A 26,032-nucleotide genomic window follows, 5' to 3' on the forward strand; every position below is an offset into this window, starting at 1 on the left:
ATCTGAAAATCTGAAAAACAACTATTGTACCTATAAAGAAAACCTGAGACAATCATTCACAAGATTTCTCAGGACAGAAAACAAACAAACTGCTGCGTGCGTACACCCAAAATGTTTAACGGACGCCGATTCAAATCTGACACAGATATGTGTGAGGTTTAAACTTTGCTTTATTAACCCAAATTTATCGGCAGCTATCAGTTCAGCGTCTGACTTCTGTCTGAGGACAAAATGGGTGACCAGCACATCAGCTGACTGGAACATTCATTAAACCCGGTGAACACCTTGCCTGAGTCATTTAGATAAAGGGAATGATGTTAGGAAATTGATGACAAGTAAAAAAAGGAAATAAGCGTGGAACACTATAAAAACCTCACCATCTACTGCTCTCAAGTCATCTCACCCCCCACCCACCCACCTCCCTGTCTCACCAGCACTCCCCCTCTCTCTCTCTCTCTCAGCTGCTCTCCCTCCCCTCCCCTCCCCTCTCTTCCCGTGGACGGTGTTGCTCTCTCTCTCATTCTCTCTCTCCCTCGCAGTCTGGTGGAGCCGCACACAAGGATTAGAGGGTGGCTGTGAGTGTCTGCTCATAGAGAAGAAACCAGAAGACAGAAAAGAGATTTTTTTTAAAAAATCTAGGAAAAGGACAGCCTTTGCTATTGTGGATAAGTGATCTGATTTATCTTCACACAGGCTCTACCTTTCATCTCCTTCACAACAAGCTGAAGCCCTGCTGAGCCTTCACCTGTGGGGGGAGAACAGATAAACCAAAGGACTATATAGCCTGGACCTCCACACGGGGAGCCATGTGAGCGGCTCCCCTCCACCCACTTCACACTACAGAAGTCCTCCTCATCACAATCTGCACTCTGAGCTGGGGAGCACAACCAGGATTTCTTCACTCCCCCCCTCTTCCCTGGATCCTCCAACTCTCAGGGCTCGCGTGGACAGACTCTCCAGGCTCGGCGTACCCCAGCGGGAGACATTCATCTCTGGGCACCGGTCGGGGTGTTGTGAGTGCCCCCTGGTCTGGAGGCCAGCCAGCAGCACTCCAGCACCATGGATTACCTGTTTGGGATAGTAGTGCTGCTGTGCGGGGCGGTGCAGCCGGGAAGAGGTGCTGAGCCCAGGCACAACGTACCCAGGCTAAAGCTGTCATACAAGGGTAAGCCCGTTCTCTGTTCTCCCCTGACTCCAGGATATAAGGGACAGTGGTGCTTACTGGTGCTTTTAACACAGACTTGTTTGTCCAGTCTGTTTTTCTTGCCTGCGGGTGCTCTTTCAAGCTTTTCTTTTCACCCATTCTTTCTTATGTTGAGTATCCCTTTTCCCCTACTATTTCTGTGAATCTATTTCTGCCTCTGTGTGTCTCTCATTCACTCTTTCTCCCTCTTGGTCAGCACACAGTATCTTAACTCTCTGCCTCTGTGTTCCTCTCTACCATTAACTCACTCGTCTCCTCTCACGCTGCCTGTCTTTCAGAATTCACTATTCTTCTAACAAATAGACAGATTGGTTCCATATGCTGAGGAATGGCTCTTGCCTTGAGTTAAATGTATATATTGGCCCCTGTACCGATTTTCCCCCTCACGCTGTCCCCTTCTGCCAGTACTATACAGCCCTGTTAAGTGCTCTGAACAGGCAAGCGGAGCCTCTGTTTTGATGGCTTCTGTTCCAAAAAACTCTTTGCTTCGGTCGTGACACAGAGCCTTTCTTTAAGGGGCCGTGCAGGTTTCCCGACTTCTCATTACTCCATCCTAAATGGATCCAACAGTTGGAGAATTTTGCTTAAATGGAAAACTGTATGGGCACGTTGTTTTAATATGTGTGCGTTTATGTATTTGCAGAGGAGAATGACAGGGAGTTTTGTGTGTCTTTTTATATCTCGCACGTGTAAGTTTTTGACGTATACAGCAAACATGTTATTCTCTCTCCTGTGTTATTTTGAGGGGAGACTGCGGAGCGCCGGTTCTTCCTCTCCTCCTCCTCCTCCTCCTCCTCCTCTCTCCTTCTTTCTCTCTCTCTGTCTCGTCTCCTCTCTCACACCCCACACTAAATCAAGCTCTTTGTAATAGCAGACTTTTCATCTCAGCTAGAAATAACTGGCAACATTTTTGGCATATTTTGGGATGGGATTTTTTTTTTCTTCTGCTTTTTAATGTCAGCGAAGGAGGCTATTGTGGTTCTTTGTCCTAAAACATGACCGAAAGTATATGGCTGGGAGTGTGGTCTTCGGATTCTTTATTTTAGTCCTGTTTTCTCTCGTAAAACCTGCCCTCTGAAAATTTATGAACAGGCTGATTTGCCGTCATTTTGCAGCTTAAAACATGAGCGTGCGGTTGATAGCCCTCGTGTGTGTTTGACTGTCACCCAAAGCTTTGGTTTCCTCCGATAATTTCAATCTATGCTGAGGAAATTTCTGTCTCGGTGGGGGCGAATGTGATGTTTGTCACTCTAATTCATTTTCTATCTTTAGCTGAGACGTTCGGCACAACATATGTTTAGAGGCCTTCTATATGACATGCTTTATTCTTTAGCTGGAGTGCAACTTGTAATTTTGGGTATAGTATATTTTCCTTTATCACCCCGTCAACTTCCAAGTGTGTACGGTGATTGTTTGTTCTAAATCTAAAATTTTTAAAAAAGAAAAAAGCACGACACTTTAGTATTTTATTTTTCAGTTTGTCCTGATGGCACCACGGTTTGGTGTGGTTGGCACATTTTAACGGGTGATGACACATTCACCACGTCAACAAAATAAATCTGGAAAGAATCAGAGTTTAACTTACCTGCTGCAAGCCATGCATCCCCAGGGCTCCATCATGTCAGTTCACACGTAACAGAGCCTCTAGGAATGATGGGAAAATGTCTTCCCTTCTTTACACAGTCATCTGTTTAAAGAATATAGTCCCCTCCCAACCCCCAGCCCCCTTTTGTGTGATCCTCTTCACAGTGCAAGCAGACAAGTGAACATGTTGCTGACAACAGTACTAGACAAGAGATATGTCAACAAGCATCAAAGTGTGCATCGACTGACTGTGCGAGTGATGGATGTGTATCGTCTGCTGGGAAAGAGTAGCCTGTCATGATAGATGTATTTTTGTGGATGTACAATCATTTATGCTAAAAGTACATCAAAGCCTCATTGTTTATGTGTGTGTGTGTGTGAATGTTCTTGCCACGTCTTGGTGTGAGGACTCAACACCCTCTCTTGTGATTTCCTCCCTTTAGACTGTAAGTGGTGTCTCGGTGTGTGCGTGAGTGTGTGTGCGCGTGTATGTGCGTATGTATGTGTTTTAGCAAGGCAAGAATGTGTCAGGTCTGGTGTGTACTCATATAATTAGACACCTGGTTTTGTGTGCGTGCACATAATGCATAAGCGCACAAATCGGTATCTCTTATTGTGCTGTTGAATCAGAGTTTCTATAATTGTGTGATTGCAAACCTTTCCAGGCTGCCACTGTTGTGTGTGTGTGTGTGTGTGTGTATGCATGTCATTGTGTGAGTGATCACGTGGTGTAAAGGCACCAGAGTGTATCAGGTGCCACTGTCTTTGTGTGTCACCGCCAGCGTCTGTGCTTGTGTCTCGGGCTCCCAGGTGTTTGATGGCTCTCTTGATGCCTTGTCAGGGGACGATTCTCAGTTAACACCCACGCTGTGGGGGGTGGGGTTGGGAGGTGGTGGCGGGCGATGGCGAAGGGGAGGAGATTTGTGTTTAATGAAGGAAAAGCTGGCAGACAAACAGCAGACGACGCAGAAGGAAAGGAGGCTGGTCGTTAAGTGAAGTGTCACTCATCCCCTCTCGCTCCGCGAATCCGGCATAGTAATTAAGTCAAATAAACGACGAGGAGGAATCCTCCTGGGAAGGACAGTCAAACAAACGGCGAGCAAAAGAGTGGGTCCTCGAGTGGGATGATCACACAAGCACAGCAAGAAAGAGAGAGTGAGGCCCGGGAGTGGGACAGTCGCAGGAACAAGGAGGGCCTGTGATTTAGGGAAGTCGAATCAACAGCGAGCGTGTGAGCAGGACCCCGTGAAATCAGTCTCAAATGAGTGCTGATGACGCGTCTCCGGGGACAGATAGTCAGAAAAAAAAGTGAGTGATTTTATTCTGCCGGAAAGGACAGGTGAACGACTGCAGAGTGAGCAGTTTGGGAGGCTGGAGAATGGAGGACGGTAGATAAAATGACCTCTCATGGGACGGCTGGAGCTGCAAGTGCAGAGTAAATGATTTCCCAGTGGGGTCAGTTAGACATTCGGCTGAAAGGAGCTGGTTTGATGGAGACAGAACTATGATCACAAGAGTTAATGATTTTCTCCTCTCCTTGAGACTAGAGTAGTTTACCTCACTTTCCTCGCCTGGGGTGTTGACTTAAGTATGGGGAGACATAGAGTGAAACTCAAGTCCAAGTTAAAATAATCCTGCTTAGCAAAGATATTACACAAATTAATATCATTTCATCAAAGCCTGACTTGTTCAAACAACTACAGAAATCAGTGCTGTGTTGTAATATTTGAGGCCACAAATGGCAACCACACTCCTAGAAGTGGCTCATCATGTAGAATTGCCAAGAAAACCACAACTGCCACCACATTGGTTCATCATCTTAGATAGCAGTGCTTTAATGTTGCACAACTGAGACCATTAGAAGCTACTGCAGCATGACTGCAATACAGCAACAGTATGAAATGCAAGAATAAAAGCATAACACACTCCCATGGATCAATGCATATCTGCACACAGTCACATTCCTGCACACAATCCATCCACAGCACTGTAGGTACTCCTCAGGAGGAACACTGACCCCTAAAGGTCAACTGATGCACATACAGCACACAGTGAAATACAAAGAGTGTGTGTGTGTGTGTGTGTGTGTGAGGGGGAAGTCCACGCAACTGCAAAACTTGACCCTGTTGTGATCCCTAAAAAAAGGAGCCAGTGCACTTTTAAACTCAAAAGGTCTTGATAATTACCCTCAGCTGAGGTAATTATGGAGCCCACTGTATGACCTCTTAGTGCCATCGCGGCCGCCCCACGCCGGCTGGATGGGTGGAACCGAGGAGGAAACTGAGTGCGAGACTGAGAAAGAGACAGGGAATCTGGAATTGGCTTACAAGCTTTCAAAATAGACACTTGGTGTGGAACCACACAACGCAGTCTGAACTCAGCCCCATAATAAGCCTGTGTGTGTGTGTGGGTGTGTGTGTGTGTGTGTGTGGGCATGCCCGCCTATGAAAATATCTACTGTTTGTACATTTGTGGGTGTTTGCATGTGTGTTGGTTTATCAGTGTATCTTTGTCTGCTCATCCCTTTAAACGTGAATGAGCATCACTTTCTGTCTCTGCTCGCCTGTTGTATCTGTCCGCTCTGCAGGCTGGGGCTGACAGAGCAGATGTAGATAATTATAAGGTGTTCACCCAACGCGCCAACTTTGGAGATGTCTGCCTCCATCTCCCTCTCTCTCTCTCTCCCTCTCCCTCATCGTTCTGTTCTTCCGACCCCCTCCTCCGTCTCCTGTGGCTCAGTCGCATCTGAAGGAACCACAACGCCGCAGACCCTAAGTACAATCTTCAAGTAGGCTCCGTGTGTGTTTGTAATGTTTTTCTCTGGTCTGCTTTTCCTGTCTCTTGGTGATTGCTGCTCAGTTGATACATATCTTTTGGCTATCCTATTTTTCAACTCTGTTTGGAAAAACACACACACACACATGCTAAACTACCCTCATCTCTGTTCCCACACAGACACATTCCAACAATGTAAGCCAAGGTTTTTTCAGTGGTTTTGCCCTCATGTTACATCCAAATATTTTACATTTCCTTACGCTGACTCACATACCTGACTGCACCAAGTCCACAAGATGAAAGCTGGTTTCAAGACGTGCGTGTAAGCGTGTGTTCATGTCGAGAGTCATTTCCCCGCAGATAATTTTGCAATGACTCAAATGCACCCGCAAAACAAAAATACATTCAGCAACCTGCAGAAGAAATGGTTTCATACTTTATCTAATGTATCTCATTGTAGGTAATTTAAGCTAATACAGGAAGCGGGAGGAGCTAGAGTGTGTTGTCACTGCCCCATGCGGCAAAATCGGCTGGTGTAATTTGCGAGTTTATGACCTTTGATTGCGTGTGTCTGCAGTTTGCTTTCCAGGTTGTTGTGTGTTTTGGAATGTCGTGTGTTTCTCCAGCGTCCATAAAACGTTCCCTAATTACGCTGCTATTTTCCTTGGGAAGTTTTATTCAGACAGCAGTGATGATCAGAAGGGATCTGGATGTGCGCTACAAGGCCTCGATAGGAGGCGGCGTCAGCGCAGCGGGTGTGTTTGCTCTCAGCGATTGTGTGTGCCCCAGTGTACATTTTTTTTTATGTCTGTGTGTACATAAGCGCTGTATGGAAATGCACACAGGAAAATATCCTGCGCCTTTGCATCTGTGTTTGGGATGTAGGCTTGGGTTACAGCGTGGTGCAGATTGCTGAACTGCTGGCATGAATGGGTCCCGCCACCTGCTAAGTCTTGTCAGTCAGATGGAGAAAGGGGAGCACCGTTCAATCCGAACAGAGTCGTGTTACAAATGAGGTGGACATCTTTGCAGAAAGACAGACTGAACGACTGACAGACAACAGACGGACACACAGACACGAAGACAAGGGAGTGGCAGAAAGACAGGAACACTGAATAAGTAGAGGAAGTCGAGCGAGTGATGGATTTTTTGCACAGGACTGATGTCACTTAGGATGTGCAGTGATTTATAGTAATTACAGACAGTGGTAGTAATTTCAACCAAACTCTGCCACTCTTGTTTTTTAATGTGAAATCTAAGGTCAACTTAAAATACCAGTTCCTTAAAATCTCAAGGAGTAATATTTTTCATTTCCTTCCTTTAGACTTGTTCTTTCTCTGTCCCTGTCATAAATGTCAGCAGCAGCATGAGATATAAAGAGGAAGGTTTTGAAAACACTTTTGCTCAAATGTGGTATTTTAGTTTCCAGCACTGGTATATGGCAAACATAAATCCTGACTTTATATAATTTTAGTGCTCGTGATTTTGTTTATTATCATTTTCCAGCGCAAATGCATTTCGTGAATTGCAGAGGCTGTGTTCATTTATCACACAAAACCTCACTTTGTTACACAAAATCCTGAAATGATAGTGTGCAGAGCTGAAATGTGCATCTGTGCCTGTGGATTTGTGTTTCGAGTGCCTTTGCGGTATCGGTGTGCTCGCCGTCGCAGTTTGCCAGGGACACGCTCAGATCTGTAGCCTTGCCTCATTAATTTCTAATAAAATGGCAGAGCTGACATTCGGCTACACGGTACAGCTGACAGGCTGCACTAACAGGCAGTGGCTCCAGACATGACCACGCTAACCACAGCATGGTTCCTCTCAAAGTCCATCCATCAAACTGCCTCGTGATAGCACCGTCTCCCTCTCTCTGCACAGCTTTGCAGAGGAGTGATATTGTGATTTGTGTGTGTGTGTGTGCTGGGATACACATGGCCCATTTCGCCAGTTTTCTGCATATTCAAAGTTGGCTGTATTTGCATGCAAAAGTGAATGTGTATATTTGCAAGTGTGTCCCCTTGTGTGTGTGTGTGTGTTTTCCTTAAAAGTAATAAGAACCAGAGAGGCTGAGCAGCCTGGTTGTGCCGTGAGCATTTAGTGGTGTGTGAGTGGGCTCTCTGCGGTAGGCATGGCCAGGCCTCCAGCCGTCTGTGGTCGCAGCGCTGGTGGGAAACCACTCTCTGTGGTCCAGCCGTCCAATGACAGGAGGAGACACACACTAATGAAATGGTTCCATATTCAACTGCTTTTGTTATGTGTGTGTGTGTGTGTGTCCCCACTCCTCTTGTGCTCATGTTTCTGCCTTAGTTTGCTGCCATTATTCTTGATTTTTTTCCTTTTTTTCTGTCTCTCTCTTTCGTTTTGTTGCTTCCTGTCAACTCTTCCAGCTTGCTATGCTTTTGTATTCAGTATCCCTCCTCACTGTCTGTCTTTCTGTCTGTGTCTCTCTCTGTCTCTCCAGGGAGAACAGGAATGTCGTGCGGTGACAAGGAAGTCTAGTATTTGGGTTGAGAAAGAATGAATGGTGCTGCATGGTGAAATTCAACACATACTTAGGACTACTCATATAGATTCTGTGTGGTTTAGGATGTGGTCACGTTTTCCTTGTTAGTTCTCGTGGTACATATCCTATGGCTGAACATGGACAGAATATGGTATTAAAATGTCCCATGAGATACTGTACTGGACTATGAATTATAGCTGTGAGTCACTATAGTTGAAAAATAGAAAAATATCTATTTCAACTGAAACTGTGTTGGAATCAAAGAAAACAATGTCCCTCTTTCTGTGAGGTAATACCAAGAGCAAAGTGATCACTCTGCACACACTCTCTGCTCTTTTGGATTGAAACACACATGGGGAGCTCCTCTTAATCATAAGAGCTCACAGCGCTCTGTGTGTGTGTGTGTGTGTGTGAGGTTGCACATTTCCTGTCAGAGCTGTCACTCAGCTGCACCTGAAAGAGAAATCCGACGGTCACTATGGAAACCAACCCACACCTGCAACTGCACTTAGAAAGAGAGGGAGGGAGAAAGGGAGGTGAACTTTTGAGGCATGTGTGGATATATCCTTGAGCTTAGGATAATATTCGAATGCTTTGTTAAGAAAAGCTTACGGCAAATTTCCACGGGGCGGCTGTCTCTTCTTCTTCTTTTTTTTTTCCTGACACCTGTGTTTTGTGGCCGAGGCCATCACGAGAGGAAACACACCGCACCACACAGAGAGAGAGAGAAAAAAATGAAAAAGAAGCAGTCAGAGGCAGGGCAGGCAGAGACAGAGAGACTGACGAGCCAAACCAAACCGCTGCAGATATTATAGCACTGTGTGTCTTTGGTTTTCTGAAGCTAGCCTTGTATTTAAAAGACAAACATGTGTAGTTCTGTGCGCTAGTTCCTTCTCAGCTGCAACCCCCCCCTCTCAGCCGGTGGGCGGAGTAACTCTTTAGTAATGCACACTTTACACACTCTGACAAACCACAGAAACACACCTAAAGTCCAAGTCCTGCACCTCCCGCCAGCAGCAGACTAAAATAAAAAAAGAAAGCTGTGTCAACTACAGGAAATGAACAAGTAAAATGGGTCATTCAAACACTTCTTTATTCATGTCCAAACACCCTCTCCTCTTGTTGAGCCTTCGCTGTATATATGCACAAGAGAAACACTTGAAAAGTGTTGCATTAGTTTAATGGAATATTACCCATCTGTTGAATCTCAGTCAAGTGTTTTCCTCTGTCAGGCTTTTATGTTTCATGTCGCTCAAACACACACTGACACAGCGGCACATACACACTTTCAGATAAACATAATTTAATGCCCTGTCGCCTTTCTTTCATGCCGTTTCATTATTCCGCCATTGCGTGGCACGTAGGCGTCTAAAACGCCTGCCTGTTTGGAGAATGGGGGAGTGAAGAGTACTCCACAGACAATTGCACTTGAATTCTGAATGTAGATTTTTTTTTTTTCCTGGGGCTTTTTAAGACAAGTGCCAGGTTATTTTCCATAATGGAGTATGGCAGAGGGACAAATAATTTATTTGAATGAATTGCTTATGTCTTTTTTTTTTTTTTTTTTCTGTTTCAAGGGGCATCCTTGAATATACGGTGTGTGTTTGTGTATGGTGTGGTTATGAAAACTGAAGATATATAAAATGTGTAGGTAGTAAATACAGTTTATCTGCATGAAAATATGCGGTTTAGCGTGTGATGAAACTGAAATCTTTCAATCACATGGCAATGATTTCACCATATTGTAGAGGCACACGGGTGTGTCTAGATATTTGCATCTGTGTGTGTGTGTGTGTGTGTGAGCGAGCCAGTTTGCCCGGATGTGTGCACTTTCATGTGTGAAAGACAGAATGTGAGAGTGAAAAAGAGCAGACAGAGGATGTGTGTAATAAGAGAAATTGGAGGAGACTCATCAGAATGTGTGTGTGTGTGTTTAAATGTGTCTGTTTATCCAGCGGCTAGTGTAAGCAGACCGTGTGTGGTGAGTGGAGCATGTGGTATGTGCACGGACACACACACATAAGAGGAGGTGTGTTTTGATGTGTGTGTGCGTGTACGTTGGGAGGTCCGTGGCCGGTGGGTGCGCGTCCGAGGTAGAAGCTGCTGAGTGCGCTCGCTGTTCTTCTGGTTCATGCTGCATAAGCAGAAATACTGATTGGATTACAACTTAGTCTAGGAGAAAGTATGTGCACGTGTGTGTGTGTGTTCAGGGAGAATTGATGCGGTGTAAACATTTAGGCCAATATGAATTTAATATGAATGTCAGTTTAAGGGTGTGTACTTGTTTGCATTTTAAAAGAAGAGCGCAGTGAGTTTGTGTGTGTGTGTGTGTGTGTGTGTATCTGCATATATGTTAAGTGAACGTGTGTGTACTCGCCTTTTGCTTGGTTACTATATCTGCCCATGCTCTCATTTCCAAACGAGCGTGTCTGTGTTTAGGTTGGAGGTCCTTTAGGGGGTCACGCCCAGTTCCTCCGATTCCCCAGACACTGGCAGGAGATCCCAGCTCAGATAAAGCCTCACTGTGTGTGTTTGTGTGTGAGGGCCACTGTGACTTTGTCAGAGATTCACCACGTGTTGAAATACGCGCATGTGTTTTTTCTTCCTTTGGCCCATCTGGGGTAAACCTTTCGTGACGGCGCTCAGAGGCTGCCATTTTGGCCCACATTCCCGACTCGCAGGTTAAGCTCCAGCCTCTCGCTTTCACATGACGCAGGTTGTCACAAATCAAGCCAAGATGGCAGTGAAGAGGAGCTGAGGAGTCCTTACGTCTCAATAGCTGCCCTTCTTTTTTTTTCCTTTTCATTTTCTTTCCCCTTGATCTTCCAATACCCTAAAACTTTTTTCCATTTTTATTCCCATTCTGGTGTCTACCTTGGCTTCCTGCCACATCCATTTCTTTTTCCTTTACTTCATCGTTGAAACATAAGAAGACCCCCCTCTGGCGTTCTGCTGACTGGAAATCACATTTCCTTACTTCCCCTCGTCTGACTGATGTCTGATTGGTAAACTGAGAATAGGAGGCTACCTGATTGGCTACCGTATTATAAAAAACTGGCCCTGTCAACACCTATTAGCTTCAGTATTTGATTTTTTTTTGTCACCCTAACTTGAGTATTGTACTATTGCTTTCCTTTGACGAATACCGGGATGTTGGTTTGCATGCAGTGGTCAGTGTAGAAAATAGAAAATAAAATACCTACACACACACACGCACATGCACTGAAACCCACACGCATACGCTCAACCCATCTGTGGTACACTACAAATTCTCACACAAACTCACATCCACAGACCTCCATTCATGCCCACACCCACCCACTCCTTTTCCTTCGCCTCAAGCTCAGCCTCAAGCCGAAACCCAACCGACGCAGATGAGCTGCAACCGTCTTTATTAGGTGACGACCACTCCCTCTCGCGGTCCTCATCCACCCCGCTGGTGCTCGATACACAGACGTGGTTGACACACCACTTCCTCCTCCTCCTCCCATTTCATCAATCCCCTCTTTTATGTAGACACAGATGTCCAAGATCTTACACACTGTGAGTGGGCGCAGATGGCTCCTATAGCAGCCCGTCAATCAGAGCTGTGCGTGGAGAGCAGTGAGGATCACAATCCACCGGACCGCGTGCACACGCGCGTGCACATACAGGATATCCATGTTTGTGTGCACATGTGTTTGCGCTGGTTTCCTGCATTGCGTGCCTGCGTGTGTCCGTGCTCTGTTGGGACGCTGATGATGATGGATGGTGCCGTGTGACGGTGAGGTAGATGCGTACCTGTGGGGCAAATATGTTACGCATCCGGCGGTTCAACCAGAGGCAGAGGGTTAATCCAGTATCTGTTAATGTTATCACAATACCATGGAGAAACGTCTCCTGACTGACAGTCAGCTGAACTTATTCCTTTGTTTTGTTCTTAATTATAATTAAAGATAAATGCATTTATGGGTCAACTTGGGCTCTCTGAAATTTGTAGCAATTAAAGGTCGATAATGTGAGGGGACACTAATGAAGTGTCTTTATCCACAGCAGTGTTAATGAAGGGAGTATCAAATCTCTTTTAACTGTGCTTAATGAACAACGTGATTATTGTTGCAATTACTTGATTTGCCTACAAAACAATGAAAAATAACCATTAAAATTTCTCAGATCCCAGTGTACAGTGCTTGACATTTTTTCCTGATAGTGGAATGCACCATCAGCTATACAGTCTGATACAGACTGAAGGAAGATATTCTGGATCTTCCATTGATTCGCCTGAACACTGAAGCTGTACTGGTTGTGCTGTCTGTAATCAGTATAAATGAACTATTCTGTCATACTTGTGCTGTGGCAAACCAGATTCAGTCAGGGGGATAACCTGGTCTGAGGGAGGGAGTCTGCCTCTCGGTTAATATAATACTGATATTGTGACAGCTCATGTCAGAGGTGATGCGACTCATCTTTGGTGATTAAACTTTAACTGACCATCAGAGGCCTGGCGAGACATCTGTCCGTGTGTGAAGTTCCTGCTGCTTTTCATATTGTTCATGTATACTGAAGGACTTCACACACCTAAATGGAGCATGTGCATGTGCAGTCACACACACTCTTCAGTGTTCATTTACATAATAACCCATTTACATCTACACGCTACACACACACTCGTACTTGGCCCTGGCCCTGACTCTGTATGAATTATTCAACCAATCACACGGCTGAGCAGTCTGAACCATGTCCCTGATTGGGACATGCTGTGTTCTCTTCAAAATGTCTCACACTATACCTGACTGCCGTGTGTCTGTATGCAAGTGTGTGAAAAAGTTTGTGTGGAGAAGCAATTAAGGGAAGTTGGAAAAAGTGGTCTTCTTGATATGTTATTATTTTTCATATACATTTTTCAGTACATTTGACGCTATTGACTCGCGCTTATCAGCAAAGAGAGAGGAAGTATTGGAAGTATATTACAAGTATTTTCCTTCTGTCACGTATGTTCTGCATAAATTTACACACATGCTCATCACCAACTCCTCGTCCTTGTCCTCTTCCAGAGATGTTAGAGTCCAGTAATCTCATCACCTTCAACGGCTTGGCCAACAGCTCGAGCTACGACGCTTTCCTGATGGATGAGGAGCGAGGGAGGCTACTGGTCGGAGCCGAGGACCACATCTTCTCGTTCGACCTCGTCAACATCAACAGAGACCACAAACAGGTAAAATCCAGATCCACTCAACTTAAATGTGGGTACAGTTTGGAAATGTAATGAAAAACAAGTTTGTTTAATAGCTGAATGCAGGTTGCAAAGCTATTTGATCTCTTTTCTTCGCTTCTTTTTCTCCCTCTGGAGTCCATTACACCACATCTTTCTCCCCCCATTCATCCCTCCTCCCTCTGTCTGTCTTGGTCCAGACATGGCTGTCCATAATTCCATTACACCACCTGGACTGGGTTAACAGTCTTTTTATCAGATTCGGGCTGCTATCATAGACACACAAGACTGACAGAGACTTGCCTGCCGGCTGCAGAAAGCTGAGCAGGGGTATGAAAGTGGTGAAAAACACGTCGCCAATGCAGGGAGCGAGAGAGAGAAAACGTGTCTCTAAATTCCTTTTTGCCCTCAGTTCGGATGGGTATTTTTTTTTCTCTTTTGCTCTTTTGTTCTGAACTTTGCGTCATTATGAGATAAAGACCAGAAAGCAGTGATTAAGCAAATCTAATGTAATTACCCTGAAATGTGCAGCGCAGAATCCCAAGACGAGAAAACTCAGCTGATTTAGAGAGGAGATAAAGCCCAGGAATAGAAGGAGGAATTTATTCCCAGATTCATTATGGCTCACACATGCACACTTGTACGTGTGTTTATAATTTACGTGACACCAGAGGCCACAGATGAATTCACCTTAAGGACGGTACGAAGCCGTCATTTATACAATCAGGTCTACTTCTTCCAAGCTAAAGTAATAAATGCCTGTTTTCTCTTCATATTTGAAGTGAAAAACACACCCAAACTTTTTAAATGCCATAATTTTAGCCCATATTTAGAAAAGCACATGAATTGTCTTTATCCACACAGCAAGAGCAGCGATGAAGATAATATTCCTGTGTTTTCATATGAACTGTATTTTATTTTATTTAAACACTGTATTTTTTATTTCATTTTGTTTTCCCTCATTTTCATTTACCCTCTGTGCAGTCCATCATTACACTCTTTGAAATACCCTCCCTGCTTTATCATAAACACATGCAGCACTGATGGTTAGAGAGAAATAAGGAAGTGAGTAAACCAGGTGCTGTCAATGTAAAACATGACAAATCCAAAGTCATTCTCCTTGATATACACAAATCCCGATTTCCTCTGATTCACTGCATTGACTCACTGCCTTCCCTGTTTCATGAAATGACACATAAATGTCTCCTCTCCACCTCCAGCATAGTATGACTTTGTCATTCTCTCATTTGCACAGATTGCGTGGCCTGCCACCCCCTCTAAGAGAGATGAATGCAAGTGGGCAGGGAAAGACTTTGGGGTAAGTCCACATTCATGACGGCGGCGTCATCTGAGCTCATCCCTGCAATTTCTGCTTCTATTGTTACACAAATTACATGGCTGTCCTGCGCAGTTCCATGCCGTTCTTCAAATTTCTCTGGGATGCGTGTTTTGGTGGAAATAATACAGCACGGAAGAAGCTGTAGAGGATGGAATTCAGCTCAAATAGAAATGACAGAACAGCAGACATGTTCCACAGCACACTGTAATCTCCACGTGCCGTCCCCCCACTGACCCCCACAACCCCAGCAACACGCTGTATGACAGATGTTCGGCCACAATAAGGTGTACGCTGCGTCTCAGTGGCACGAGGACAATGACGCATGACCTCGCAAGTTATTTGCTGCTGTTGGGAGTATGTTTATGCATGTGCCTCAGAGTGCGCGTATATGTGCATATTTATGTGGGAGTGTGTTGTTTGAGTTCTCTTTATCTGCCGCGGCCTGTTAGCTCACATGTGCCGTTCTGCACAGGTTTGCTGAGCACATGCTGTATAGCACCAGCTTTGTTTGCGTGTACTGCCTGGTGGTTTGTGTTATCTTTGTGTTGCTGTTTGGATAGGCCCTCTCTGTGTTGTATCTGATCTTAATTTCATGGCTGGATGAGTCTGGAGTGCAGCGGCTGCAGGGTTTTGGGATTAGCCAGAATTACGACGTGCTTTTAAATCACAGAGGTTTTACTGGGGTCTAACTCACTGCAGTTTTTTGGGGATTTTCACACAAACATGAAGTCGCGACCACACAAGCAAGCTCCACACCTTCACTCGCTCACGCAGTGGAAAGAAAAAAACAAAACATAATAATGAGGCATTTGCGTGCTGTGAAAATGTTTACTCTTGAAAATGAGGCGGTGAGAACAGAGATGGAGTGCAGCATGGAGAAATCTTGATTAGGACATTACTAAAGCATTCAAAGCTCCCAAAGTGATGCATACTTCCAAACCGCAATTTACAGCCACAGAGCAAATGTAACAGCTGCCCTCCAAAATGCCTGATGGCTGTATCGCTCTCCTTGGCAGGACGGGTGTGTAACACTGCCCAGGTTGTTGCATTTGATTCAGTGAACCACGGCTTCAGATACTGGAGTGTGGAGTCACCGTCCGGGTTATTTCTCCAGCCATTACGGATATTAAAGGAAAAATTACAGTCCAGCCTTCCAATGCCTTTTCCATATGCAGTTAGAGAGCTCAGCGTAATCTCAAAATTCACTCAGCTCCTCCAAATATAAACCCACGTACAAATCTCAAACAAATCTGCCCACCCATTTCTCTCTCGTCATCGATACCCAGTCAAAGGGAGTCGTTCATTTGATCCAATAATGATCATTTATTCTCTGTGGGTGGCGTGGTTTTCACATCATGACACGATTTGTGGATCAGGCAAGCCATTTTTCACCTGGAGGCCAGACAGAGCCACATGTTTGAGCGACTTGCATAACTAATGTCTGTCAGTGCTTAGGTGCGACCTACCTACCACACAGCTAATGAGTCCAACTTGAGGATAGCCACATAAAATCCTAAACAGGGCTGACAATTGGGAAGGGGCCACAGGAGTTGGTTAAATGCACATTATAAGGGGGCGTGAGAATGATGTGGGGGGACATGTGCTCCCGCTGTTCAGCAGCAGGAAACGCAGAGGGAAAAGTCATTAAGTTACACGGTCAAATAGACACAGAGACGTGCAGAGCTGAGATCAGCCACGGGACATCATGCAAGTTTAATCTTCCTCTGTGAACTCGGCATTAGTCCTGTGCCTGAAATGTGTGGCTGGGATAGTGCGTTAATTATAATGTAAACAGGTGAAAGGTGCTGAGTGCTTTAATGAACTGTGTTCAGCTACAAACCACCGGCACGTTAGTCTTTTTTATATATAAATGAAAAAACTGAAATCTGTTTTTTTGAGGTTTTTTTTTTTTTTTTTTGTAAACCAGATTTCATATGAATGAAATATTTGGGTTTAATGCACGGGACTGTTTGTTGACTGACTGCAGTGTCAGTGCAGAAAATCACTGCACTCAGTCAGGAAATAGTCCTGCCATGATTCCCATAAAGCAGATTAAAAACATTTACAGGTAAGCAGATTGTGTTACATTTGGACAGATGCAGGCTAGCTCTGTCCCACTGTTCTCACTCTTCATGAGAGGTAAGCTAACTGGCTGTTAGCCCCAGATTCATACAGAAATCTTCTCATGCAAGTCTTGTCCAAAATACAGAGACAAGGCCTATTTGTCAAAATGTCAAACCACTCCTTTAAACAGATTTCTGAGGAGGACAAAGAGTTAGAACCTAAAAGTGATTTTCTGCCTTTTTGAATAATAGCAGGAAATTCAGTTTTTTTGGAAAAGGTTCATCGTCTGTGATCCCAGAGTCAATTTGGTGCTGCGCTGTGAAATGTCATCACTCAAACCCGTACACAGTGAAGGCTCGTATCCACTTATGTCTCATATGTGGGACTTCATCAAACCATTAAACTGAAATGTCAGTTAGGTTTAGAAGCCCGAAGAGACACATGCGTTAAAGGAAGGAAGAAAAGAGGATAATTTGTCTGTCTGCGTGTGATGTGATGTGTGCGCTGTTTCCAAATCCCCAAGCAAATGTGTACTTATTTGTTAGGAGGATATTCAGTGTGTATTTATAATAAGGCAAACCCCAGGCTAATCTCTTAAACACATGTGTCCAAATCAACTCCTCGAGGCTGCTAATAACCCTCCTACATTAACCAATCCTGTTGATTAGCACACTAATAAACAGTCTCCCACCACTGGGGACTATCAACATGTGCTGGAGAGCCAACCCAAATACACTCTGTAAACTCAAACATATGGATCATTAAAGATCTGAGGTCGATTTGCCTGATTTGACTTACAGGTGGGATTTCCTTGAAGGAGACTCAGTTTCAATCAGTAAGCCTTTTCCAAACCAACTGGAAAGTCCCTGCTTTAAAGGGACTTCCAACAGAGCTTTCCTCTGTTCTCCTTTATTCTCTGCTTTCTATTAGTCTTTATTTTCAATTGAATCACACCAGGCCTCGTCTCTACTAAAAGTGTCAGCGTTATGTTCATAAAGGATAAAACTTAATTTAAACTTTATGACATGGAGGAGGTTAATGCTAACATATGCAGTCTCTTTCACAAAAATCCCTAAAGTTTCACATGCATAATATACTGTTATACTGTACTGTACTGTAATATAGGATTACTACATAAGCAGGGACGCATACACAAGATGTTTTTCAATTTCTTTGCCAGCTGTGTGTCTCACTGTATAAAATTCTACATTCGTTGCAGTTCTGATGTTTCTTATCTCATTTACTTTCCAGAAGGAGTGTAATAACTTCATCCGGGTCCTCCAACCCTACAACCAGACCCACCTGTACATCTGTGGCACAGGCGCCTTCCACCCCATCTGTGCTTTTCTGGAAATGGGCAAGAGGGCAGAGGTAATGCATCAGGCGCATTAGCATCGGTCGACCAAAATGTAGCGGCTTTCCTTCTACATGTTTAATCAGTTATATATATGCAAAAGGAAATTTAGATCTCAATTGAGCATTCATTAATGAGTCATGAAATGTGACAGCAGTGCTATAGTAAACTAATGAGAGGGCAAAGTCCAATATTGTGTCCTCTGAAAAGAGTTTGTGCACAGCAGTCACACAGACTGCACTGATTATTACACACACATTCATTTTTCTGTCGAGCACAGCAGTAACCGTTCCCTTCATCGATTATCTTCTCGTCAGTGTTTTCTTTTGTGTGAGGAAAGGGGTAAAAAGTGGTCACTACATGGTTCGGAAATTAAACAACCTGTCCCCTACATAAAAGTTTAATCAGTCATCTTGAATGAGGTCTACAGGTTAATCAATGTGCCAACATGGGCTCTGCAGTCCCACAGTGGAGAGTGGAAAGACTGTTGGCACCATGCAGGTTTTCACTGTAGAAGCCCCTGCATGAGTTCATTTGGATAGTAGTGTTGTCAGTAATTGATTTCAAGAAAACCGACTTTTCTTTTAATATGCTCATTGAGTCTGAGAGTGAGCTGTGCTTGTGTACTGCATGATCCTACTTTGGTCCTCATTATTCCTTCTTGTTGCACAGTCAACAGAAAGTATTGTTGATCTGTAACCAAAGCAGAACGAGTCAGCGACATAAAAAAACATCTTATTGCTCATGGCTGGCCTAAAATTGTGGTGAGGCCCATCCCAAATGCAGTGTGCTATAATGAGAAATTGTTGTAATTTGAAACACGGGCTATAAATGTACCGTTAGCTAGGCTTAATGTGGCTTTCACTGGCCTCATTTGGAACTTTGACCCCTTTCTACCACAGGACAACATCTTTCGACTGTCCTCGCATTTCGAGAACGGCCGCGGGAAGAGCCCCTACGACCCCAGAATGCTCTCGGCCTCACTTCTGATCGGTGAGTTTGATCTTTGCCTCGATTAGTTCCAGGAAGTACACATTAGTCGCAGAACTGGACATTTGTTTCTAACTATACTTTTCTCTCCGTGGCAGATGGAGAGCTGTACTCTGGCACATCTGCTGATTTCATGGGAAGGGACTTTGCTATTTTCCGTACCCTGGGAGATCATCATCCAATCAGAACGGAGCAGCATGATTCAAGATGGCTGAATGGTATAAATGAATGAATAAATAAATAAATAAATATTACAGTTTCAAGTAACAACGGTTGAAAAAATTGAATTTTAGTCCCCAAGGAAAGTATTTTCCGGAGGGAAAAAAAGTTCATCTGTATATTATACAAACTAAAAAAGAGTTGTTTGCTCTCCTAGAAATCTAGAAGTGTAATTTAATATCGTACTGTATCATACAAGGTCACCGTAGTCTGTTGCCTTACATTTCCAAACCTCACAAACTCCAACAAACCTTACTATTAAAGTAAAATTGGACACTTGTGGCCAGCATAAACCTCAACTATTTAGTACTAGCTGCAAGTAAACTCTTGTCATTGACCAGTTTTGGAGAAAAAATACCACTGATCTTTTCAGAGGACTTTGAAGCATTAAATTCTCTCACAAGCCTCAAGTCTCCAATCATTTCCATTCATGTGCAGACATCAGATATCAGTGGCCATTCACAAAGTCACTGGATTTGCCTGTGCTGGTGAGATTAGCAGGGCAGTGGGGGTTATTGACTGTTCAGCCTGTCTAGCTATCTTTCGGCACCGCTGAGGACTTGGGGAGCCACAAAAGGTCAGTTTGAACCTTTCCCTCAAGCTGTGCCATCCCTTTTCTCCCTCTTTCCCACAGAACTAATCCGCTCTCAGCTGTTTTCCTGCAGTGGAGTCAAATTCCTCCCAGTTCCCCTCGACCCCCCCTTCCCTGCACCATCAAAAATCACAAACACTGTTCTCTGTAGTGCTGATTACTGTGACATATTAATAAAGAGTGATTTAAAAAGGGAGAAGTCATTGTTAGCGCGTTAATCCCCATCGATCTTTCACCTTGTTCAAACAAACACATTGGGGGATTGTTTCCATTTGGCCCGGCAAAATCCAGGGCCTTCCAAACAAAGGAGGGATTGTAATTGCATGGATTACTGCGATGGGGATATTCTGTTGAGCCTTTATCAACAAGGTTACATGGTACTCAAATGTAACAAGGGGGAAACTTGGGAATCCTTAATAGCAGTCAATTCTAAAAAGGATTTAGGGTTAAATGGTAGCTTTGGCTTTGCCGGTCTCGATTCATGCAATTTATTTACACGTCTCTTCACCCTTTAATGCCCTCACACTCAACGTTTGGAAGGCATTAAACTTCTGCCAAGTAAAGTGGCCTTTTGCTGGGAATTAGATGGAATGAACTGACCTCACTGTTTTTTTCGTTTGCAAACTCTGAATTCATGAACGTGTAGATTTAATGGCATATTCACAATAGAGGTATGGAGTGTGTGTGTGGGGTACAAATGATTCATACCAGGGGTCTTGCACCCCGCACAGCGCTTATAAATCTGCTTCCCACTTTGGCCACACTTGTCTTTTTCACAGCTACTCTATATCCTAAACAGCCATGGAGGCGTAACATAGCACTGCTTGTTTCTCTGCAGCTAACCCCCCCCTCCAGCTTTTAGACACAGGCTCATTTTACACGTGGCGACGACTCAGTGACCGCTGACACTTTTCCTCAGTCCCCTCTGTTGAGACAGGAGATACCCCAGCCCTAAGGCCATGGGCTCGCACGTTTAGCTTTGATTTCCTCTCGCGCCCAAATGCGAGATAAATTTATTCAAGGGTTACCCGGGACAATCGGAGCCATGTGTGTTTGTGAGGATGTGGTCTAGAGACAGGGGTTATGTGGGATTTGGACTTGGAGCGCTCACTTGGGGTAAAGTCAGATACTGTAACACCAGGGTGTAAAGTGAATGGATGTTATTACTGAGCCGTGACTGTAGAATATCACGGGGGATTGGTTTTGGAGGTGTAAAATAGGGGTGAGAGGATTTCCATTGGGGCAGAGGATGGCTCGTAAAAAATTACTTTTGTGTATGTGTGTGTGTGTGTGTGTGTGTGTGTGAACAAAGTGTGCACATTTCACTGCAAACACTGTTGTTTCTGGACTTGATCAGTTTTCTTTTTCTCTTTTTTACTGCAGACCCCCGCTTCGTAGGCGTGTACTTGATCCCGGAAAGTGACAACCCTGAAGACGACAAGATCTTCCTGTTTTTCAAAGAGAACGCCATGGACGGAGAGCACACTGGCAAGGCCACCATCTCCAGGATAGGACAACTGTGTAAGGTAACAACACACACACGAATAAGCAAAGTCCTTATCACAGCTTAATCCTGAGATTTCTAATCATGTCTTTCATCTCTGTGGTTTTACAGAAATAATAACACGCTCGTGCCAGAGTTCGCTGAAATGTAATGAGTTTTTTTTGTGTTTGTGTTTGTGATACAGAATGATATGGGAGGTCACAGGAGTCTAGTGAACAAGTGGACCACTTTCCTCAAGGCCCGGCTAATGTGTTCAGTGCCCGGCGTCAACGGCATTGATACACACTTCGATGAGCTTCGTGAGTGTGTTTTGTTTATTTGTGTGTGAAGAAAAGTTGACCTCACAGACCCGCAGCTCACCCTCATCCATTCTTGCTTTGTGTTTTGCAGAGGACGTGTTTCTCATGAGCTCCAAGGACCCGAAGAACCCAGTTATCTATGCCGTATTCACCACATCCAGGTACAGACCACATCTTTTCACAGTGCCATCTAAAATGTGCGTGCAGGGGCTCGACGGATACGAGTAGCATTTGCTTTGTCGATTTTTTTTTTTTTTTTTTTTTTACTGTGAGGTCAGAAGGAGATGATATATATTCAGCGGGCAGCCGTCCCGGACAAGTTATTTCCTCTGCATTTGAAAAACACACGCTCCATAATTCCCTTCAAGAATTCTTTCTCTTCACATCCTTTATTCCCTTTATCTGTAATTTCCTAACCACTTTAAATGACATGGCAGGATGCAGGCAGCTGAGCGTGCCCCTGTCAAATTCCCAGACAGCGCTCCCCGTCCCGTAATCCACTTACAGGTGTCTTATGCTTGCTTTCCACTCGCTTGGTTCCCCTCCCCACGTCTCAGACTGGAGATTGCTTTTAGCCGATTCCCCGTTCCCCTGCTACCTGTCCCCCTTTTTCATTGAAACCCTGGCAGAGGCTTGTAGGGAAATCAGATTATGGGGCAGGAGGGAGCGAGAGTAACACGATATTCACTCAGCGGGAACGCATGTCTCCCCCCCTGGCCACCGCCCCAGCTTTGAATGGGGTTTTCAGAGGCCGGGTGTGGCTCTATTGAAGCATGCGGAGAGGTGAAGGCATGGGACGAAGGCAGATAAGTGAGCTGAAATGGCACAGATGGTGCCACTTATCGCGATTATGATGAATTTGCATTTGGGAGGAAGGAGGGCGGGCATTATTCTGTGTCCAGTAGTGTCTCTGACTTGCTTTGAAAAGAGGACAAACACTTCACCATCAATCACCGCTAATGATAAGACAGGCTGAATAGAACGGCGGCGCAAGATAACGCGTACTGACAGGCGCCTTGCATCACCAGGCCCGTATGGCTTTTCTCGGCTTTCTGGAATGCATTCAAAGCAAGAGGTCGGGGCGCGTTGGTGGGTGGGTGTGCATTTACGTACCCACATGTGTGACACACACACACACACACACACGCACGTGCTTTAAAATTCAATTATACTGCATTGAGGAATTAGAGTGGTTTAATTGGTTTTCTAAGTGGCCGGTTTTCAGAGATGAATAGAGCAGAGATTCAGAGGGACCGGCTTTTAATATCACTGCTTAATGAGGCACAAAGAAGCTGCCACTGACAGATCAATGTTTGATTGTGCCCGTGTTTGTGTGTGCATGTGCATTTTTGCAGGGTCGACTGTATTTCCCTCAAACTGTGTATCTATGCAAACACATGTTGGCCCTTCTTCTTAAGCACAGATATTGGAGTGTCTTTTTTTTGCCCCCGGCGTTAATTGAATTTCTCTGTAATTAACATTTTCAAATGCTAATCCATTCATCTTCCACGCTTTAGCGAATGCTGTCGGCTGCGTGTATGCCAGCCACATCCCTAATTAGCCTGATACAACTTCCCATTGCAGTCAGCAAGACAAAGGACGTCCAGACTCTTATTGGAGCATTTGGTTCCTGCAAATGCAAGGGACTTTCTGTCCAAATTCAAATCTGCCATCTGTAAAAAGTGATAAAAGCTGACAAAGGAGCATCTAACCCACAAGCAAATAATTACAAATCTACACAATTGTGAAACAGATCCATCCTTATATGTGGTCAGAGGTTAATGGACTTGATGGCGCTCAGAGATTTTAGCTGCCAGCCCCTCTGTCACAGTCTCCACATGAAGATTTTAATAACTCCACTGGAATATTTATATCATGGAATATTCCTGTGAAACTCCCAAATTCTCCACTTTAATGAGTCACGGCTCAAATTGCTGTCTTCTGGATGACCCGGGACAGAGCATGAATTGAACTAAAATTTCCCCTTTTTTTGTGTGTGATTGATTGACCTTGCCTGCTTTGGACCTCGCCTGGCTAGTGAAAGCAAAACCCACCCATCTGGCTCAAGCGAGCGCTCACAAAATATTGGAGGGGATTTTAAATATCCTCTGAACCAGGTCTCCCGTTTTGTTGGTGGTGTGCCCAAATTCCTGTCTGTTCTCATGAGGCTGGAAGCAATCAGAGTGAAGTTCCAATCTGTCATTCCCGTACTTAGGTAATGACAACCTCGCTTCCCTCCATCTTTGTGCGATGAAGGGTCATTTTAACGTCTTTCTTCAATATTTCACAAGCTCCTAATCCCTGCCTTGTGACCGATCGTTCATGAATCCCTTTTGTTTGTCTCTGTCATGTTGCTTTATTTCACCGCCCCCTCACTCCCTCCTTCTGTTCATCATTAGTCTTTTTCTCATTTCGTCTCTCTCTCACCCCTTTTTTCTGTCTTTTTCTCCCCAGTAACATCTTTAAAGGCTCGGCGGTGTGTATGTACAACATGGCAGATATCAGGAGGGTTTTCCTGGGACCCTACGCCCACAGAGATGGACCCAACTATCAGTGGGTTCCTTTCCAAGGGAGGGTGCCTTACCCCCGGCCTGGCACCGTGAGTCCCCACATGAACTGCAGTCCACGAATGATGCACACAGAAAATGCACAAACAACTGCTTCTGTTATTGAAGCTTTGTCTTTTTCTGATTTGACTCTCAGTGTCCCAGTAAGACATTTGGAGGATTCGACTCCACCAAGGACCTCCCCGATGATGTCATCACCTTCGCTAGGGGTCACCCAGCCATGTACAACCCAGTGCACCCGATAGGCGGACGTCCCATCATGGTGCGGACAGACGTGGACTACCAGTTCTCCCAGCTGGTGGTGGACAGAGTGGAGGCAGAGGACGGACAGTATGATGTCATGTTCATTGGGACAGGTACAGAGCTTCAGTTTGCACGTAAAGCAAGTGTTTATGTTTGAACATGAGGTGTTAGCTGCAGATTCAGACTTTAAACAGTGAGTTGCATCACTAATATGCAAAGATTTTTCATGCGTGATCAAAACAGACTTGTATTTATGCATATGCTGCATGTGAATGTGTACATTCTTTCAGACGTGGGCACCGTACTGAAGGTGGTGATGATCCCCAGAGAGAGCTGGCATGACCTTGAAGAGGTGGTGCTGGAAGAGATGACTGTCTTTAGGGTATGACATTGAAATCTGAGTGCTGACAACCATTTGTGAAGCTGATGCCTATAAAAGCACACATAATGTCTGCAGTTGTGGTATTAAAGCAGATATATTGTATTTGTTTTGTGCAGGAGCCTACACCCATCACTGCTATGGAGCTGTCCACCAAGCAGGTACAGACCTGTATTCACACATAATCATTTAGGAAAAAGTTGCCGACAAGGCTACAAGTTCAAGCCAAACATAAAAGTGAGAACTTCTGGGCCTTTAATCAAACCAACAATATCTAAGAATAAAGATATCTAATGTTCCTCCCGAGAACCAAACCCACAGCCACCTGCTTTTTCCTACAACCTCTCCAGCAGGTATATAAAATTTTTACATTCACGTGCTTTTTTTTTGTTTTTTTTCTTTGCTCCCACAGCAACAGCTGTACCTTGGCTCAGCCCTGGGTGTATCGCAGATGTCTTTACACCGTTGCGAGGTGTATGGGAAAGCTTGTGCTGAGTGCTGCCTGGCTAGAGATCCTTATTGCGCCTGGGACGGCACTGAGTGCTCCAGATACTTTCCTACCGCCAAGAGGTAAGAGCATGCACACACCAAACAAATCTTTGTCCTTTATTTATCCTCACAGGGTTTGCTGAGCCTGCATGCTTTCTTTCAGCAACATCCTGCCTTTGTGTTAATGTCGTCACAGCCGGTCACACCTGGGAGTTATCAGCACACCTGCAGTCTGCAGTTGCAGTTGGCCTTTAAATGCTTTGCTCAAGGGCATCCCGATATACAACCCTGTTTCTCTGACCTCAGACCTCCACTGGCCTATCAGCAAATGCTGTGAATCCAAAAAAATGAACAGGGACACACGGTTCAAGCCAAAACTTCTAAACATGGAAGTAATCTGGAGTCAGAATATTACACAGGCACAAAACACAGTCATTAAATCCACATACACTCGGGCTCGGTCCAAGAGGTACAATCCAAGCAACCTGGGTTCTAACTTTTGTCAGTAACGGTTGTTCTGAGCTGCAATGCCGTCACCCTACAGCCAAGATACTCTCTCTCACACACACACACAGCCATAAAGAGACACATAAATACATCTACACAAGCGCACACACACTAAATTATAGCCAACAGGAGCTGTCTGACCGCTTCACCCTGCAGCCAGGAGGTATGAACATACACACCCTCAAATTACCCTCTGCTGTATCCAGCGGGATTAGGCTGACCACTA

The 26,032-nt window shown here is 44.7% G+C and overlaps 1 protein-coding gene across 2 annotated transcripts in view; it reads left to right on the plus strand.

Moving 5' to 3' along the window:
- Positions 1 to 452: 452 nt before the first annotated feature.
- Positions 453 to 26,032, plus strand: part of sema3aa (sema domain, immunoglobulin domain (Ig), short basic domain, secreted, (semaphorin) 3Aa) — a 30,307-nt gene continuing 4,727 nt past the window's right edge. Inside the window, exons 1-15 of one of the 2 annotated variants that reach the window (XM_046379350.1) lie at positions 453 to 575; positions 694 to 1,165; positions 13,103 to 13,263; positions 14,516 to 14,578; positions 17,915 to 18,034; positions 18,920 to 19,010; positions 19,106 to 19,225; positions 21,202 to 21,344; positions 21,507 to 21,621; positions 21,713 to 21,782; positions 24,076 to 24,220; positions 24,325 to 24,544; positions 24,722 to 24,813; positions 24,930 to 24,971; positions 25,223 to 25,380. In XM_046379350.1, coding sequence (XP_046235306.1) covers positions 1,060 to 1,165; positions 13,103 to 13,263; positions 14,516 to 14,578; positions 17,915 to 18,034; positions 18,920 to 19,010; positions 19,106 to 19,225; positions 21,202 to 21,344; positions 21,507 to 21,621; positions 21,713 to 21,782; positions 24,076 to 24,220; positions 24,325 to 24,544; positions 24,722 to 24,813; positions 24,930 to 24,971; positions 25,223 to 25,380 — 1,646 coding nt within the window. In that variant the 5' untranslated portion in view covers positions 453 to 575; positions 694 to 1,059. Of the gene's footprint in view, positions 1,166 to 13,102; positions 13,264 to 14,515; positions 14,579 to 17,914; positions 18,035 to 18,919; positions 19,011 to 19,105; positions 19,226 to 21,201; positions 21,345 to 21,506; positions 21,622 to 21,712; positions 21,783 to 24,075; positions 24,221 to 24,324; positions 24,545 to 24,721; positions 24,814 to 24,929; positions 24,972 to 25,222; positions 25,381 to 26,032 lie in introns of both variants that reach the window. The other variant, XM_046379351.1, reaches the window with a different exon arrangement.

The sequence above is a fragment of the Scatophagus argus genome, chromosome 22 (assembly GCF_020382885.2).
Source record: "Scatophagus argus isolate fScaArg1 chromosome 22, fScaArg1.pri, whole genome shotgun sequence".
Lineage (NCBI taxonomy): Eukaryota > Metazoa > Chordata > Actinopteri > Scatophagidae > Scatophagus > Scatophagus argus.